This window comes from Vipera berus, assembly GCF_964194415.1.
Source record: "Vipera berus genome assembly, chromosome: 6".
NCBI lineage: Eukaryota > Metazoa > Chordata > Lepidosauria > Squamata > Viperidae > Vipera > Vipera berus.
In genome coordinates, this window is record NC_138208.1 from 77,251,120 (window position 1) to 77,268,286 (window position 17,167).

Below are 17,167 nucleotides of genomic sequence, written 5' to 3' on the forward strand. Positions count from 1 at the left end.
GATAAAGATTTATTCTATATTTTATAGATACTTGTGCCTATTTAATTCAATAGGAGTCTGGACAGAAAATTACTACTTTAACTCAGCTCTAGACAGGGAAGCATGCAATGTGTTTAGAATTGCAATGGTGCCTCATATATTTATTTATTTATTTATTTTATTACATTTATATACCGCCCTTTCCCTGAGGTTTACAGGGAATTAAAAACCACAATACAAAAGTTAAAACCAGAATATATACTAAAGCCTTTAACACTGTTTTAATTATCTGTGTACCATGTAAGGATAAATGTTCTCTCTAAACATTCCTGTTTTCACCATCTGCACTTAAGATGAACACCAAACTAGATTTCCCTTATGTCTTCAGTTTTCTCCAGGGACAATTTTTCTTTGTTAAACAATACCATTCAGCTCAAAAAGAATTATTTCATATCAGTCTCACAACCTAAAACCATTGAACTCCTCAAAAGTTTTGCTCTAGTTTCAGTTACATTACATTATTTAGAACATGTTCTTGCTCTATTTGTGTAATCAAGAAATGAGAAAAATCAATCCTAATTGATATCTTAGTGATTTAGTACTTCCTAATCCTGATCCAATTGGTTTTGTTGTGATTTCCTATTTTTTTTAATCAATCTTTGTAAAAAAAAAGCTCTTTTTAAAAAGACGTGCTGGTCCATAGTGACTCATAACTACTTCGGTATTTTGTACTTTGAAGAGCTAATGACTCAAATTACTGTCAGAATCAGTTATGATCTAATATAGATAATAACCCTGGTTCACACACATCTTTTCATCCCCAGCTTATGAATGAAACAATCTTATGTTGTCACCAAGCATACCAGTATAAAAATAGGATTTCTCCACTTATGCTGACCTTATTCAAGATATGCGTAATCTCTAACAGTTTGGCACCCTTTATCTTGCAGGCAAAGTCAGCTGCTCTGGGTGTGATTAGAGTGTGTTTTAAGAGTGTCAAGTGATGCAGGCATGCACGTCTCCCTGTGGTCTGTAGCCTGCCTCCACGGGAGCCATTTCTCCCCCAGTCCTTTCCTCACCATTATTTATTCATTCATATTGATCACACTCCTATTTTTGAAATCAGCTTCTCTTCTGGCTGACAATAGCACAGGAAAGGAAAGGAAAGGAAACCAAGCTTTTATTGGATGAAGAAGGGACATCCGTGCACAATTCCACCTTAACTGTTATCTGAAAACGACCACTCTTCCACTATTTTATTAGGAAAGAAAGAAAGAAAGAAAGAAAGAAAGAAAGAAAGAAAGAAAGAAAGAAAGAAAGAAAGAAAGAAAGGAAGGAAGGAAGGAAGGAAGGAAGGAAGGAAGGAAGGAAGGAAGGAAGAAAGAAAGAAAGAAAGAAAGAAAGAAAGAAAGAAAGAAAGAAAGAAAGAAAGAAAGAAAGAAAGAAAGAAAGAAAGAAAGGGCAATTTAGCACTCTTTGGCTTTAAAAATACAGTGATCTGAAATGGCATCAGTTTGTGTCTTTACCTCTTTTTCTGCAAGGTTACTCAACTTCATAAAGACTGTGGGCAGTGTGTAATGTTAAAAACAGTAAGATCAATCAATAAAGAAGAGAACAATGTATGTCCAGAAGGGAAACTAACATACAAAATCACATAAGGGGGGGGGGCATCACCCATGCCTACCCAAGGCCTGAGGTTTTCAAAGACTTTTTAAAAATATCTTCAGAACAGAGACTATAAGGATTTTTGGGGGGGTGAAACTCTGTTCCAGATCTACTGCCTCACTTTCCCTCATTGCAATAACTTGAAGATGGCAGATGTTGAATTAATCTTTTACTGCTTGTTTGCCAATTTTCCTGTGATGTTCAGTTTCAATCATCCTGAACTTAAGAGACTGGTTGCCTATCAGCTATATTTTTGTGTTGGGGGTCTCCCGATACTCCCATGTTACACCTCTGCTCCGTGAGCTGCATTGGCTGCCAGTTGCCCTCCGTGTGAGATTCAAGGTGCTGGTTATGACCTACAAAGCCCTACATGGCATGGGTCCAGATTACCTACGGCAGCACCTGCTGCCGGCTTCAACCTCCCTCCGTCCAGTGCGCTCCCACAGAGAGGGCCTCCTCAGGGTGCCTCCGATCAGAGAATGTCGACTGGTGGCCCCCAGGGGGAGGGCGTTCTCTGTGGGTGCGCCTGACCTGTGGAACCATTTACCGGTTGAGCTCCGGATGGCCCCCGACCTTCGCTCCTTCCGGCGCGATTTAAAAACTTATTTATTTGAACAATCTGACCTGGTCTGATGGGTTTGGGGCTGGATTTAGTTTTAACACAGTTTTATTATTGTATTATATTGGGCATAATTATTTAATTCTTTTTAACTCTTTTTTAACTTTTGTATTTACATTTTGATATTTATTGCCCTGTACACCGCCCTGAGTCCTTCGGGAGAAGGGCGGTATAAAAATTTAATAAATAATAATAATAATAATTTTCAAGTCATTTACTCTTCAGGACTTATCTAGCCACAAAGTTAGGGTAGGACCTATATTCCTCCTCTCTGGACTTCTTCTGTAGAAAGTAAGAAAGATGATCTTGATGAGGAATGAAAAAAAGGCTGTTACAAAAGGAGCTAATACATTTTTAAGCCTAGAATGTTCAGATAGCATTTAGAAGTGGTTCACATAGTTACATCCTAAGGAAGAGGAGGAGGAGGAGGAGGAGGAGGAGGAGGAGTAGGAGGAGTAGTAGGAGGAGGATTTGGAGTACATGGTACAAATACCAGCAGACTTGTAAGTTTCTGTTATTTTAGACAATCTCAGTAAAAGTAGTTTTAGCTTTCTTGTGGAGTTGATTTCCTAGTCAGGTCTGTCTAGTGGGGCTGACAAATCTCTACCCCAATATCTTCCCACATTTTCTTTATTTTACTTTATTTTAACAGGGGAGCTACCCAAAGAGATGTGGGAGGAGGGGCAGGCAAGCCATCCTATAGAAATCAGACACAGTCTGAAGTGAGACCCACTCTATTCTTGCTGTGATGCCCAGATTGATGGATGTGAAAACCTTGCCTATAATAAGTGATACATCCACCAATCAGGATGCACTTTTAAGCCATGACCTGGAGAAGGCATAGTAAAGGCAACATAAGAGCTGAGAATGGGGAGAGCAATTTCATGCTGCCTCAAAAATAGGTGAAAAGCACCTACATTTAATAAGAAAAGAACCATTACTTTCCCCACTTCTTTCTGTTGTTACCAGCAGGACTCATGGATTTATACCAATTAGAATTCTAGTCTCAATGGAGACATTTATGACGCCTGTGTGAGCAGGAATAGAAAATGTAGGAAACAATGGGAAAGCTGTGCAGTTCCATTTGTTTGTCCAAGTTTTCACATTTTTCAGAGAAAAGGGTGGAGAGGTACAGTTTCAATAGGAGAAATCTACATCATGTGATTTGTGCTACAGATTTGTAATCCTTGATATAACAGGTTGCTTGAATGCTTTGACTTGATTGAGATTTAAATGGCCCAATGGCACAGTAGGATGCCGGTTAAAGTTTCCAGGCTTCATAAGATTTTTAATCTCTTGTTCTTCTTAAAATTTTATTCTTGGAAGCTATCCTTCAATTTTAATAAATCCCATAATACTTCCCTCCTAATTGTTCCTGTCTTCCTTAAATATTCACTAGCACACATATACAAAAAGAAAATATTATTTTTCTTACAAGATCAGTTTGACATGTTCTGTAGGTTTCTGATCTAATTATCATGAGATAAGGAAGTTGTATTTATTATTTTTCATCCATTTCAACTTCTCTTCAAATGCCCTCACCCAGCAACCCCATTGATGTCATCATGCCCCTGAGAGGCTGCTTAGAGAAGTTAGTTCTTCCTATTTATCCTTGTAAACTGTGAGATAAAAAACTTCCAGCAATAACACCAATCAGATAAGTATTTCCCTCCTTTGTCATAGCAAGCACTCAGAGCTTGCTAGACACTTAATCCCCATTAATATCTAACTTCCATTTGCTAATGCCTAAACCATGAGTAGGCAACCTTGGCTCTTTTATGACTCGTGGACTTCAACTCCCAGAATTCCTGAGCCAGCTCAGGAATTCTGGGAGTTGATGTTCACGAGTCATAAAAGAGCCAAGGTTGCCTACCCCTGGCCTAAACTAAGCTACTCTGGTGGTAGAAGAGAGGAAAGAGAGATTTCAGGGCTATGAAACTTGCCCAGCAAAGCCAAATGGTTTGTGAGTGTAGTTCCAGAGTCTGTCCTTGCCGCTCAGCTCAGTGTGACTAATGGAGGAGGGACCGCTGATGCTACCGGTATAGGTCAGTGTTTTTCAACCTTGGCCATTTGAACATGTGAGGATTACAAGTTGTCAAGGTTGGGGAAACACTGCTGTAAGTTAATTAATGGGGACAATTTAAATAAACATGACACTGTTTGTTTTAGTCTCTGCATGCCTTTTAATGTCCTTCTGCTTTTGTTTCCATCCTGCAAATTCTAAATTAGTTGGCAGCACAGAAATTTCAGTTAACAACACCCTGCCAGTCTAAAGCCCTCAGAAAGTGCACAGAGGAAAAGGCCGCAAAAATTGCCTGTCTTTGCACTAGGAATAGAGAGAGAAGGAGAAAGTGAGCTGGAAGGATATAGGTGTGGGAATGATGTGATCCTTTTTCTTCTTATTAGGCCATTAATTTTTGTGAACAATTATCTACCTATTTAAAAGAAAAAGAAACAGGCATAAGTGTCATCAGGCTGTTGGATGTCTGGGCTCAGATGCAGGGATAATGGAGGGCTGGGGGGAAGGGAAAGGAAAGGCTGACATATGTGGAATGACATGAGAGGGATCTCAGAGTCCTAGTGGACAATAACTTCAATATGAGCCAGCAGTGTGCTGTAGCTGCCAGAAAAGCCAACACAGTCCTATGCTGCATTAACAGAGGGATAGAATTAAGATCACGTGAAGTATTAATACCACTTTACAAAGCCTTGGTAAGGCCACACTTGGAATACTGCATCCAGTTTTGGTCACCACGATGTAAAAAAATGTTGAGACTCTAGAAAGAGTACAGAGAAGAATAACAAAGATGATCAGAGGTCTGGAGGCTAAAACGTATAAGGAATGGCTGCTGGAATTGGGTATGTCTAGTTTAATGAAAAGAAGGACGAGGGGTGACATGATAGCAGTGTTCCAATATCTCCGGGGCTGCCACAAAGAAGAGGGAGTCAAGCTATTCTCGAAAGGCAGGACAAGAAGCAATGGAAGGAAACTAATCAAGGAGAGAAGCAACGTAGAACTAAGGAGAAACTTCCTGACAGTTAGAACAACTAACCAGTGGAACAACCTGCCTCGAGAAGCGGTGAATGCTCCAACACTGGAAGTCTTTAAGAAGAGACTGGACAGCCATTTGTCTAAAATGGTATAGGGTGTCCTACCTGAGCAGGGGGTTGGACTAGATGATCTCCAAGTCCCTTCCATCATCATCATCATCATCATCATCATCATCATCATCATCATCATCATCATCATCATCATCATCATCATCATTATTATTATTATTATTATTATTATTATTATTATTATTATTATTATTATTATATCAAGATGAAATCAACACCACTGTTGTGTGGTCAACTCTGCACCTTGTATATTTGTGTGCACATTGCACCCAAGGATGAAAGGGGCAGAATTTGCCTCATAACAGTGCAATGCTTTCTATGTGGTTATGCTACAATCACTGTCACAATTCCACATATTCAGGATTTTTTTTTAAAAGAATCAACAATTTGTTTTTTGTTCTGGGAAATATGACTTTTATTACTATTGATCCAGTGAGATAACTGTGACTGCCTTTCTTATTTATTAATTAATTTTTTATCCCTCCTTTATTGTTTTATCAATAACTCGAGGCAACAAACTTATAGAATGCCCCTTCTTCCTCTTTTTTCTCCACAACAACAACCCTGTGAGGTGTGTTGGGTTGCGAAAGAATGAGTGGCCCAAAGCCCTTTCCCGCTATAGCAAGGGTTCCCAACCTGGGGTGCTCGCACCTCCTGAGTGAGCAAGATGATATTCCAGGGGGGTGCGAAAATTTGGGTTTTCAAAATTATAGTGCATATGCCTAGTTCATTGCCATTATTTTGAACTTTTGTAATGGGTACGAGAATATATCAGAAGCGTTCTAGGGGTGTGGGGTATAGAAAAGATAGGGAGCCACTGCGCTATAGTGATATCCATCCATGTTTGAGTCTGCCAAAAACTATACTGCCAGACCATTTGCTGCCTCCATTGCTAGTCCTCATCCTGCTTCTGTTCCCAGTTGCTGCCACCAACCTCCCTCCAACGCAAAGAGTAACAAATTCCGACATATTTCTGCACAGTTTGAAGCTGTTTCTAAGAATACTTTTAACGCTGGTACCACCGTGGGCAGCATAAGCCTGTATCACTCATGGGTTGGGGATAAGATGAAGAGAACTTCATGGTAACTTGTCAGAATGGAAGGAAGACAAGATGTCTGTTTGGGAGCAATGTTATCAGAGGCCTCATGAGGAAGTCGCTGCCTCAACAGATCCAAAACCCAGGAGACAACTGAAGAGGAAAACAGAAAGATAGACAGCCGCTGAGAAAACTGCTGAGAGAAAAAACATTTGTTTCATTCCCTCAGACTAGTGTGAGGAAAAAGTTTTTTAAGCCATTGCCCTCACTTGAAGTAAAGATTCAGGAGAAGAAAAGAATCCAGCCAGGAAGAAACAAAGAGAAAAGAAGAAGAAAAAGTAAATGCTTCAACAGAATAGACATAGAAAACACACACTCAAAAAGATGCAAAACTCTCATCAATTCCAGTGCTTTGGGTAGCCTATCTCAACCCGGTTATTGGTGGTTCAAAAATAGACCCCTGGCTATCAGTTTGTGCTTCCCTGATTCATACCTAACATTTTAACACAACTTGTGACTATAGGTTGAATGTGGGGGTCTATAATGTGCTTCCCTTAATTCTCCTCACCTTACCAGACTTAATTCTCTTCCTGTGCTATTTTAGTGCAACATAGTTCAGCAATTCTATACAAGCAAGTTTTTTTTCTTTTCTTGAGTTGGTCAAGTTGTAACCTTCAAAATGACAGAGAAACTTGTGCCAGCTGTTCTTCAACTAAAATGGTGGTTTTAATAAGATAAGAATAATTTCGAGTAAAATGTTTGCATCAACTCTAATGGCCATTTTGAGATAGGGGCAGAAAACAAGTCAAAAGGGGACTGAGAAGTCCACACATGTTCAAGAATTGAGAATGTACATATATGGAAGAAATCCTGCTACAAAAATGGAATTTATATTATACAACATGAAATGTGGGTGTTGAGCAAAAGGCCTGGTTAGGAGATGGGGTATAAAATAGCAGCACTGAGAGATTTTAAAGGGTGAAGAGCTAAACAGTATAAATAACAGAAACACATTGAAAAAATGTAGGCCACTTACGTTTCAAATGGTATTTTCATCTGGGGCCTTGAGAAGGGCAGAAGGCAGCTGAATGAGAAAAAAAGCCACAGGAGCATCCTCTGTGTCCAAATTATCAGCAGCAAAATCAGTTGCATAGACAGAATGTTTACCCCATTTCTTTCCTTTTAAGTTGTTCCTGGCTCCAGAAAATGAGTCTCGAATATCATGGTTTGCTGGGATGAAACCTGAATCAGGGTAGAAGTAGAAGCATCTAACCCTTCACACTTTTATCCTTGTGTCTCTTCTTCCTTTTTTTCAGATGGGCAACAGCTTCCTGAGAGAACCACGAGAATCTTCTGGATTGGATTAGAATCTCTGCTCCATAGCTATGAAGGATATCAGAGAGAGGCTAGTGTCCATGCCCTGTAGGAATGGCAGACAAGAAGAGGAACTCCGTAAACAGCAAAAGCCACAGGATATACATAATCCACTGCCGGCCTTTTAATCCCTTCATATAGCAGAAGCAGCTGCAGATTTAAGGAACTGGGCTGAGATAAAATCAGCCAGGATTACTCTAATTTCTGGAGACACGATGCATCAATCTGTCCTTTCAGCGCCCAGAACTAGCCAACTTTAAGTCTTTTTTTTTTATTAAAGCAGCATGGCATCACCATTTCACAACTTTAAACAAACCTCCTGACTTTTGAATCCCTCCAAAGAATCCTCAGCTCCCAATTTCATGAGAGGCTTTGTCTTGTGTTGTCTACTATATTCCCTGCTCTGCTCTTTGAATCCAATTTATTTCCTGGCTTCTAGTGTTTTCCCATCACCATGAAAATATGAAATATATTGAACCCCAAATCCTATTACACAGGACAGTCTGATTAAAAGAGAGAATTTAGGTCAGGCACACAGTAGTATTGATCATTATCCTGACATTTTGTATTATATTGTTTTCTGCTGCATTGTTTGCTGTTTTGCGGTTCCCCTCAGGTAAAAAAACTGGTGGACTGTAAACTATGAAAACAGACACATTAATGCGAAAAGCATGAGAATTAGGCTGATATCATAAGTTTAATTAGTTTAAAAGCAGGAGGGAATTAGCACATGTAATGACCCTCTATCACTAGATTTGCAAAATTATTGGGACTTTCTGGTGATGCGTGAAAACAACCGATCTGTCATATAGGGTAGAAATGGGAACAAGATACTATCCTCAGAGCTACGAACTCTGAGCTACAAAACTTCGAAGACAGCAGACATATGATAAACTGTAACTCTTTTCTGCCATCCAATGCTCATCCAGATTGGTGCAGCCCACATCATATTTGCTGTCTCTTCAAAGACATTTCTGTAAGATTCATTGTGCACTGTATTTGTGAGAACATTCAGAGGCTAGTCAAGAACTGAATGGAATTGACCAACTCACATGCTCACACAGTACAAAAGGCTGGACCAAGCTTTTTCTGCTGAGATTGATGGCTGAGAGTCTGTGATCCTGAAAATATGAGGGGCAGTGTCTAAAGAAAACGGAATAGAGTCTTAGCAAGAATTCTTTTGGATTTCACTTAGCAGAGAGAGTAGAGGGGGCCCAACTGCTTCCAGATAATCTTTTTTTTTATTTTTTTTGTTCTTGGAATTGTGTGTGATTGCATTACTGAATATCATTTTCTACCATTTTATGGTCACTCAACTCACACAAGAGAGATTTCAGGCTGCTTACAACATTAAAATCCACAAAATAAAAACCATAACCTTTTTTTGTCCTTCCAAGTTTCTCAGCATTACAGACTAATTTTTTTCACTGTGCTCCTTGATTTTTATTATTGGAGCTTGTACATCATTTGCATTTTCAGCTATCAGAGTAGTGTCATAAACATAGCACAGGTTGTTGATTATTTAAAACCAGAGTCATCTTCCAATCCAGCTTCCCAGAAAAACTTACTCAACATACAGGTTGAATAAATAATGAGAGAGCAGACAATGTTGTCTCATTTTGTTGTCAATGAGAAGCAGTCTGTTTTGGCATGTTTCATCTAGACCAGACATGTCAAACTCACGATGTCACGTGATGTTGTGCAACGTATCGGGACGGTTTTGCCATTGCTGGCAATGGAGTGGGCGCAGCTTCTGAATGACATGTCTGGCCTGTGGGCCAGCAGGTTGACACCCCTGATCTAGACTGTGACTTCCTTTCCAAAGTACAGGTTTTGCACAAAAACGATAAGATGTTCTGGGACTCCCATTTTCCTAAGAACATTCCACCACTTGACATGTCTGGTAGAATCAAAACGCTAATCAATGACTTACGTACATTTTATCGATTTTACTATTTTACCTCTTACTTTGCAAAAAAAAAAATAATTTAAAAATTCAGTAATGCAATCTGGGGGTGTTTAGGTGTATGCAAAAGTGGGGTGGGGTTGGGGACAAATGCAGACTGGGAGCACTGTTACGCATCTAGGCTTAGCGTGATGTCTGAGCATTCTCTGTGCAGGTTTGCAATAGATGAATACACATGTTCTTCGACAACAGTGAAAATGGTTATTCTGTGCCATCTCTTGGTGTGGCACAAAACCCAGGATCCATTTTGCTTTCTTCCCTATTTCTTCATGCAAGCTCATTTACAGTGGAAAGGAACATTAATTTTAAAAAATAGTGTGCACCATTGCCCTGCTTTGTACTTTGAAAAGTGTCTGAAAGGCTGAGTGGAGAAGAAAGAGATCCCAGCAGGAGGCTGAGTTAGTGGGAAGCATCCAGGGAGGCAGAGAGGCATCAGCTTGAAAGCCTCCTCATGTTGTGTCCTCATCAGTCTTTTGCAAGGGAGAAAGAAAAGTCATGTTAATGAGATGCGAGTGCCAAAGAAATTGAAAACCCATGCACAATGGAGAAAACACAAAAGGATTCAAAGTGGCCCTTTCTGAATATCTATGAATTATCCATCTGAATACTAATAACCATCCGAATAACAGCAGAGGTATTTCTAAATGTAATCATCCTGCTTGAAGTAACTCTTAAAGTTTCCTCCAAAAGGATCAGGAAGGCACATTTTTGCTCTAAACCAGTGATTCGCAACCTTTTCTTCACACCCTTTAAATACCTTTTGTGGCCGTGGACCATGGCCACAGCCCTCCAAGACTTAACTCAAGATTTAAATCGTAACATTTTTTCAAGCCTTTGCGTACCTCCTGTGACAACATCACAGTCCCCCAGCACCACAGGTTGAGAACCACTGCCCTATTGTCCCAAGTAGGTAATTGTCAAATCTGATATTAATATTTTTGTTTTTTTTAAACAAACATTGGAAATGTAACCTTTAAGGCCAGTCATTCACATATGCATATCAGGAAAGCAGATTTGGCTATAGTTCTCTTGGCAACAAGATACTTCACAAAGGATATGGAACTTGTAATGTATTGGCCTTTTCTTTTCTTATATGTGTGTTTGCTTATGTTGCACTGCTTGCTAATTGCTTGAATTCAACTGCTAAGAGCTAGTTCACCTGTATGCTTGTAACGGTTGCTAGCCAGCCCAGACTGGTTGTCTGCAGCCGACTAAGTAGGTCTTTGGGTGGGAAACCTATTGGTCGCCGCCTATCAGCCAACCGTATAAACAACCGTGCAGCAGCTCCCTTGTTGCTTCTGTTATGTTTGACCTTCAATAAAGCCTGTTGCTGTTTTGAACCTTCCGTCTCGCTCAATGCCTGCCAAGAACCGGCTACACAACAGAACTGTTGTGTAAAATGGCTGGGCAAAGACACAATTTTCTTCCATTTCTGCCATGGGTGGAATAGAAGAGCAGCCAATTTTATGGTGTATGGACAGCAAAACACACAAGGTGACAATAGCTAGGTTCTGTTAATCTATGGTGTGATCAGATAAGCCACAACTGCCTAGATTTGCACAACCTCTTAAGCCATAATCACAGTACATAAATTAGAATGACTAGATTCCTAAACATACAGCTAAACAAAAGGCTCTATGGCTTATCATGTTGGGTGTTTTATCTACTTGACCCAACAACTTGGGTCAAGTAGATAAAATAACCCCTTCTGCAGCTGCAATAGCAGCAGATTTAATCCCATACTTAACACTGCAGGATACTCCTATGCAAAGATGTAACAAATTGCTTGACAAAGGTAAACTGAAACATGGGGAAAATATTTGCTAACACTAGTTAGAATTTCATCTCACTTCATCTCATCTCATCTCCTTTCATTTCAGTATTTCATGCCATAAGTGACATTTGCTAAAGAAATTACTTGCTATGCTAAAAAAAAATATCTGCATTTGTAAATTTTCTGCCCTCACTGTCTTACTGTTGGAAGAAGCTATTGTGCTACCCCATTCAGTTAACTAATGAAGGAATGCTCTAGGTACAAACTTTATCACCACCATCTTTTGCAGGAGAAGAAAACTTTTCCTATAGCTGCTCTATCCCTATGGAATACACTTCTCCCTAACATTTGTACAGCTCAAGGTTCCTGGTTTTTGTACAATGAAACCCATATCAGAACTATCACTTTGTGATCTCAACATTACACTCCTGTTGATGCACACCAGGATTGCATTGGCTCCTTTGACAGCCGCAACAAACTATAGGTTCATGCTTAATATGTGATCTACTAAGACACCCAGGTCCTTCTCCCAATCGCTACTGCCAAGTCACGTTAAAAAAAAAGACACCCATCAATCTAAAACTGTGATTTTTTTTGTTTTGTTTTGTCTTGTTTTGTCTCAAAGGAAATGTCATTTTATCATCAGCTCTATCATATGCATTCTCTCTACATCAAGGTATTCACCAATCAATACATTTCTAAAGAACTACCAGAATACTTCATTTTTTTAAATTCCCACTGATTTTATTTTTAATCAATTTACAAATAGGAATGCTTTTCTCCTAATTGGGCCTCAAGTCTGAGAACAAAGTAAGTATCACTGGCTTGCTTCTTAACTCTTCTCCTTACTTTTTAGAATAACCTTAATTGCAAAACATAAACCAGAGACTGGCAAACATTAACTGAAGCATAAATCAGTTTATTGATCAATGCTGGAGGCATAGATAAGTCTAAAGATAAAAGGGAATTATAGTATCTCCCTATAAACTCATCCAAATTAGAATATATAATTCATTTGACTTTGATTCATTGATTGGGGTTACATAATATGCATTGTGTGTGCAGTAATAGTGCATTAAGGGTGAGGTAATGGGATTCAAATAGAATGGTATCCTTAAGTTCAGAAAACCCATGTCTGAAACCACTACATACAGTATTCCTAGTTGTTAGCTAGTTGCATATCAGGGGGTGGGGGTTAAAAAAATGTATAGGTAGTCTTATCACCATACTGCAGCCCCCGTTATAGTTGCAAGTCATGAGGGTCATTAAGCATGGGACCATGTGATCTCCTTGCTTAATGATCCCCACCCCTGCTCTCTCCCAGTGTGGTTGTTAAACAACTGTGTGGGTTGTTAAGTGGAACACAAGGTGCCTCAAGGATGGGGGATGCCCTGGGAGGTGTAGCACAGGCCCAGCCTACCTGCCCCAGGCCTCCCAATACTTCCTCACCCTGAAGCACCCCGTGCTCTTTTAGGGTCCTCACAAGCTTTGGGGAGCAATAAGAAAGAAACGTGTTCCATACACAATAGCTACCTTGATGTCAGCTTAACTTTTTTTTTTAAAAAAAAAGCTCATATGACAGATTGATGTTAAGGCCAGAGAAAGTCACTTATCCAAGCAGATTGGTCTGAATGTAATGTATACTAAGAAATCGATGAAAAGGGAGACTCAAAATGGCAACTTGTTGGAGATGAAGGAGAAATTGTTTCATGTTTTTTCTTTCCTGACTAGAAAAAAAAATCATTCATCATTATTATTAACTGTCAGAAACTTGGCAGAAGAGCCATTTTCTTTTCAGGAGTGATAAGGATGAACCAAGAACACTAAAATCCTGAAGATTATACTTTTCTCTGAAAACCATTCATGGCTTTACACAGTAGTTAGTGGCCAACGAGAGCAGCAACCTGAATTTCCAGGTGTTAATTAAACCTCAGTTCACTGAATAAACTTACTTTCTTTTTTCCTTATATGTACTTTAAATTTCTGAACTTTTCTCTTTAATTCAGGAATTTAACAGTTTAGACTTGCATAATTCAAGAGGATAGCCTAATTAACCTCTCAAACTGACTCTGTTTACTTTTTCCTTTATTACTGATAAATTGTTTAATTATTTTTAACAGATTCAGAACTAAAAACTTCTAAGAGGGATAAAAATAGTTACAAATTATATCTGGTCAACACTACAAGGATTTGTGAGCAGATAGTGTATCTTTGATCTGATTTGCTATTTTTTCCCCCTGAAAAATTCAGAGAAACTTGGATAGAAAAAAACCTGAATATTTAATATAATTCTACAAATAACTGTGTTACCAATATCCTGGAGTTACACATTAGCATTATCAATTACACAGAACGAGGTGTATAACAAGATGATACTATATCACCTATCCTCTTCTCAGTCTGCACTGAAGAAGTATTTCACAGACTAGACTGGGCAAAAGAAGGAATAAAAATCAATGGCACCTATTTATATCACTTAAGATTTACAGATGACATTGTTCTCTTCTCACAAGACCCGGAAGAGTTACAAAGATACATACAAAAAGTATACAAAGCAGGAGAACCATTTGGCTTAAATTAATTTCTGTGTCTATGTTATTTTTGTCATCCTGTAGAAACTGAATATTTTATGGTACATTTTATGGAGATATTGTTGGAGACCAATTATTTGAGTTGAGGTTCAAGCAGGGAATTAGTTCAGACTCGCTACATAAAACACAAGAGAGCACCTGAATGCCTTTGAGCCTTATCTGGCCTTTCCCAGGTGAAAGCTGCCAGTCTGGGGAGATTCCTGTATTATAGGCAAAGGCAATAAAGTAACTAGTTTGAACTCTTCATGTGTCAGTCTGGTTGACAGATGTTGATGCTCAGGACCTGAGTTACATAGGTTGACATAAAAAAACAAAAATTTACTATGAAGATATGTTGCCAACAATTATTAGCAATACATTTATATTATGTATATTTGAGCCCGATATCGAGATCACTATATGGATAGTCTTCCCTACAGATGACAAGAATTTGTAAATCTTGCTATGGAATATAACAACTCATTTTTTTTTCAAATTAGTAAGCACAATAAATCTGATAAAAGTTTAACATCAAAGTACGCCAGGACTAATTTCTTATCTGATGAAAGACTATCATTTCTAATCTTTGGAAATACATAATACAATTTTGTTGCAGATATAATACTTTCCTCCCAAAGCAACTAAACTTATTTCCTTTTATGCAAAGAATGTTCTGTGTTCTTTGCACTGAGATTAGGAAAATGAAGATAAGGGACTTTAATTTTGGAAGCTGCCCATAAATATAGATAAAAAAAAGACTGGAATTTGTTCAGAGGCAGGCAACAAAGTTCATTATTACAAGTATGTCTTTGAGAACAGAGGATGAAGGAGGTTCTTTCCTAAATAAACAAGAAACGGAAGTAACTGCTGATGGCATTGGAATGGACTTCTCAGAATCCTTAGAATAATCTTTCTTTGTAGAAATTTGACAGAGGCAGTATAGTCACTATCCAGGATCCTGTAAGAGTGAATTTTCTGCATGGGCACACATTAAGACCAAATACTGTAACCTTGAAGTTCTTAAATCTAAGTGGCTATAGAAACAAATTACCTTTTATGGGTTGTAGTAAAAATATTACATTTATTCAGTTTAGGTTTTGGATTATTCCAAATAAACTAAACTAACTAAAATGTGTAAATAAATAAATAAAACCTACTTCAACAGTCAGATTTATTCATGAAATCATAATTTAATGGGGCCCCTGTTAAGGCTTTCCTGTCTTTTAACCATTCTCTAAAATTGGTGCTTGCTGATAGAATCGATCAATAGCAAGTATCATCTGAGTTAAAAATTTAAAGTCTATGCTATACTTTAAAATTTCCTTTTTGATATGCACAATGCCCAAGATAAGATGATTCGGCAATGGCAGGCGACCCGTGGCTCTGTAGTTCCTGTGAATTTTCTGGCCTTAACCATTGCAGCCAACAATTTCATGGGAAGTTGATAGCAACTAATGAATTGAGAGTTACTGACAATATTTATCAATATATATGTAGGCTGCCTAGGGTGGTGGTAGATTCTTAGTTGGGTTTTTTTAAACATTGCCAGTGTTGAGATTTAATTCATGGCCTGATTTCTCAGAATGAAAGATATTAGAAAGAGATCATATATTCCACTTGCTCAAGTATTAAAAAGCATGTACCTCAGTGTGATCCTCTTACCTTCAGTTTTGTTTTTTGCTCAGCCCAAATGTTCTTCCTTGCAATTTAAACACTTTATTTCATGTTCTGTCTTCTGGAATGAATAATTCTGCTCTGTCTTCTACATAACACTATCATGTCTACTTGCAATTTTTACTACGCCAGGCTGAACTACCTAAGACCTCCACCTCTCCTCCTAAGCTTTTCCTGCAAAGCCCCCGATCATCTTGTTCTCCTCTGTATGTCAACCATCTTCCTAAAATGCAATGCCCAGGATTTCTCTGTTGTGGATGTTTCCCTCTGGAACAGAACACCTGTCATCTTCTCTGTCATTTTTTCCATTCTTATCTGTGTGGAATTTTTGACATCTTGGAATTAATAAAAGCTATTCTTAATAATGGATCAATGAATAGTGACTCAGTTCATAAAGAATACTCTTATTTTTCTAATAGTGAACTTCCATTCATCTCGGTAAATAATTTACAACTGACAAGCAGATGAATAATTGGTTTCGGATTTTAGATATGTCTAAAGTAAACTATAGAGCCAGTTTGATGCAATGGTTAAGGCACCAAGAAACTGGAAGACTGTGAGTTCTAGTCCCACCTTAGGCATCAAGCCAGCTGGTGACCTTGGAACAGTCACTTTCTCTCAGCTCTAGAAAAGGGGAGGCAAGGGTAAACCACTTCCTGTTGTGATTCAGGGTCAGCCTGTGGGTTCGGCAGTTGGGTCGGACGACTCAGAGGAGGAGGAGGGGGGTGTTGAAGAGCTTGCTGATGATGGCCTTGAGGCTCCGCAGAGCCCTCAGCCAGGCCCCTCCCACCTGGTCACGATGGAGACCCAGCTATGTGAGCCTGACAGCGTGGATGAAGATGACCCACAGCTGGCCCTGTTCAAGGATGCCCGACGCAGGAGGCAGTCAATCAGGAGTAAACAGAGGAAGGCAATGGGGCACCTCGGAAGGAGGCAGAGAGAAGCCACGCCCTGAACTGTATAAAAGGGGAATGCTTGGGAGGGCTGGTTTGCTGAAGGCAACCGCTTGATTAGTTCCTGTTTCATAGCTCCTGTTTCATGGTTTGTGTCTTGTTTTGCTGTTTTATGTTAATAAATTTGGCAGGCTTAATTCCAGCCTCTTGCCGTTTGTAAAGGGGTTGTCCCTGCCTTTTCTGCAGGGCCGGTAGCAGGCTGGTACAGAACACTTCCAAAATTTGGCCAAGAAAACTACAGGGACCGTCCAGGAATTACCAGGAGACAAGAATGGTAGGCATCTCCCTTCAAAAGAAGTAAACTATGTACTAAATTGGGTAACACCTTATCCCTTGGGTAATGGATTTATATCCACTATATTTAAAGAGAACTAAACTCAATATTTAAAATGACAAATCTCAAAAAAGCACAATGCAGGAATGAGATGACACAAAAA

At 39.0% G+C, this 17,167-nt stretch overlaps 1 protein-coding gene across 1 annotated transcript in view; it reads right to left on the reverse strand.

The window, feature by feature from the left end:
* CACNA2D4 (calcium voltage-gated channel auxiliary subunit alpha2delta 4) overlaps positions 1–7,532 on the reverse strand; it is a gene marked incomplete at both ends in the record, with an annotated part of 176,901 nt that extends 169,369 nt beyond the window's left edge. Inside the window, one exon of the mRNA XM_081330661.1 lies at positions 7,456–7,532. Coding sequence (XP_081186787.1) covers positions 7,456–7,532 — 77 coding nt within the window. The remainder of the gene's footprint in view (positions 1–7,455) is intronic.
* Between the last annotated feature and the right edge of the window lie 9,635 nt (positions 7,533–17,167).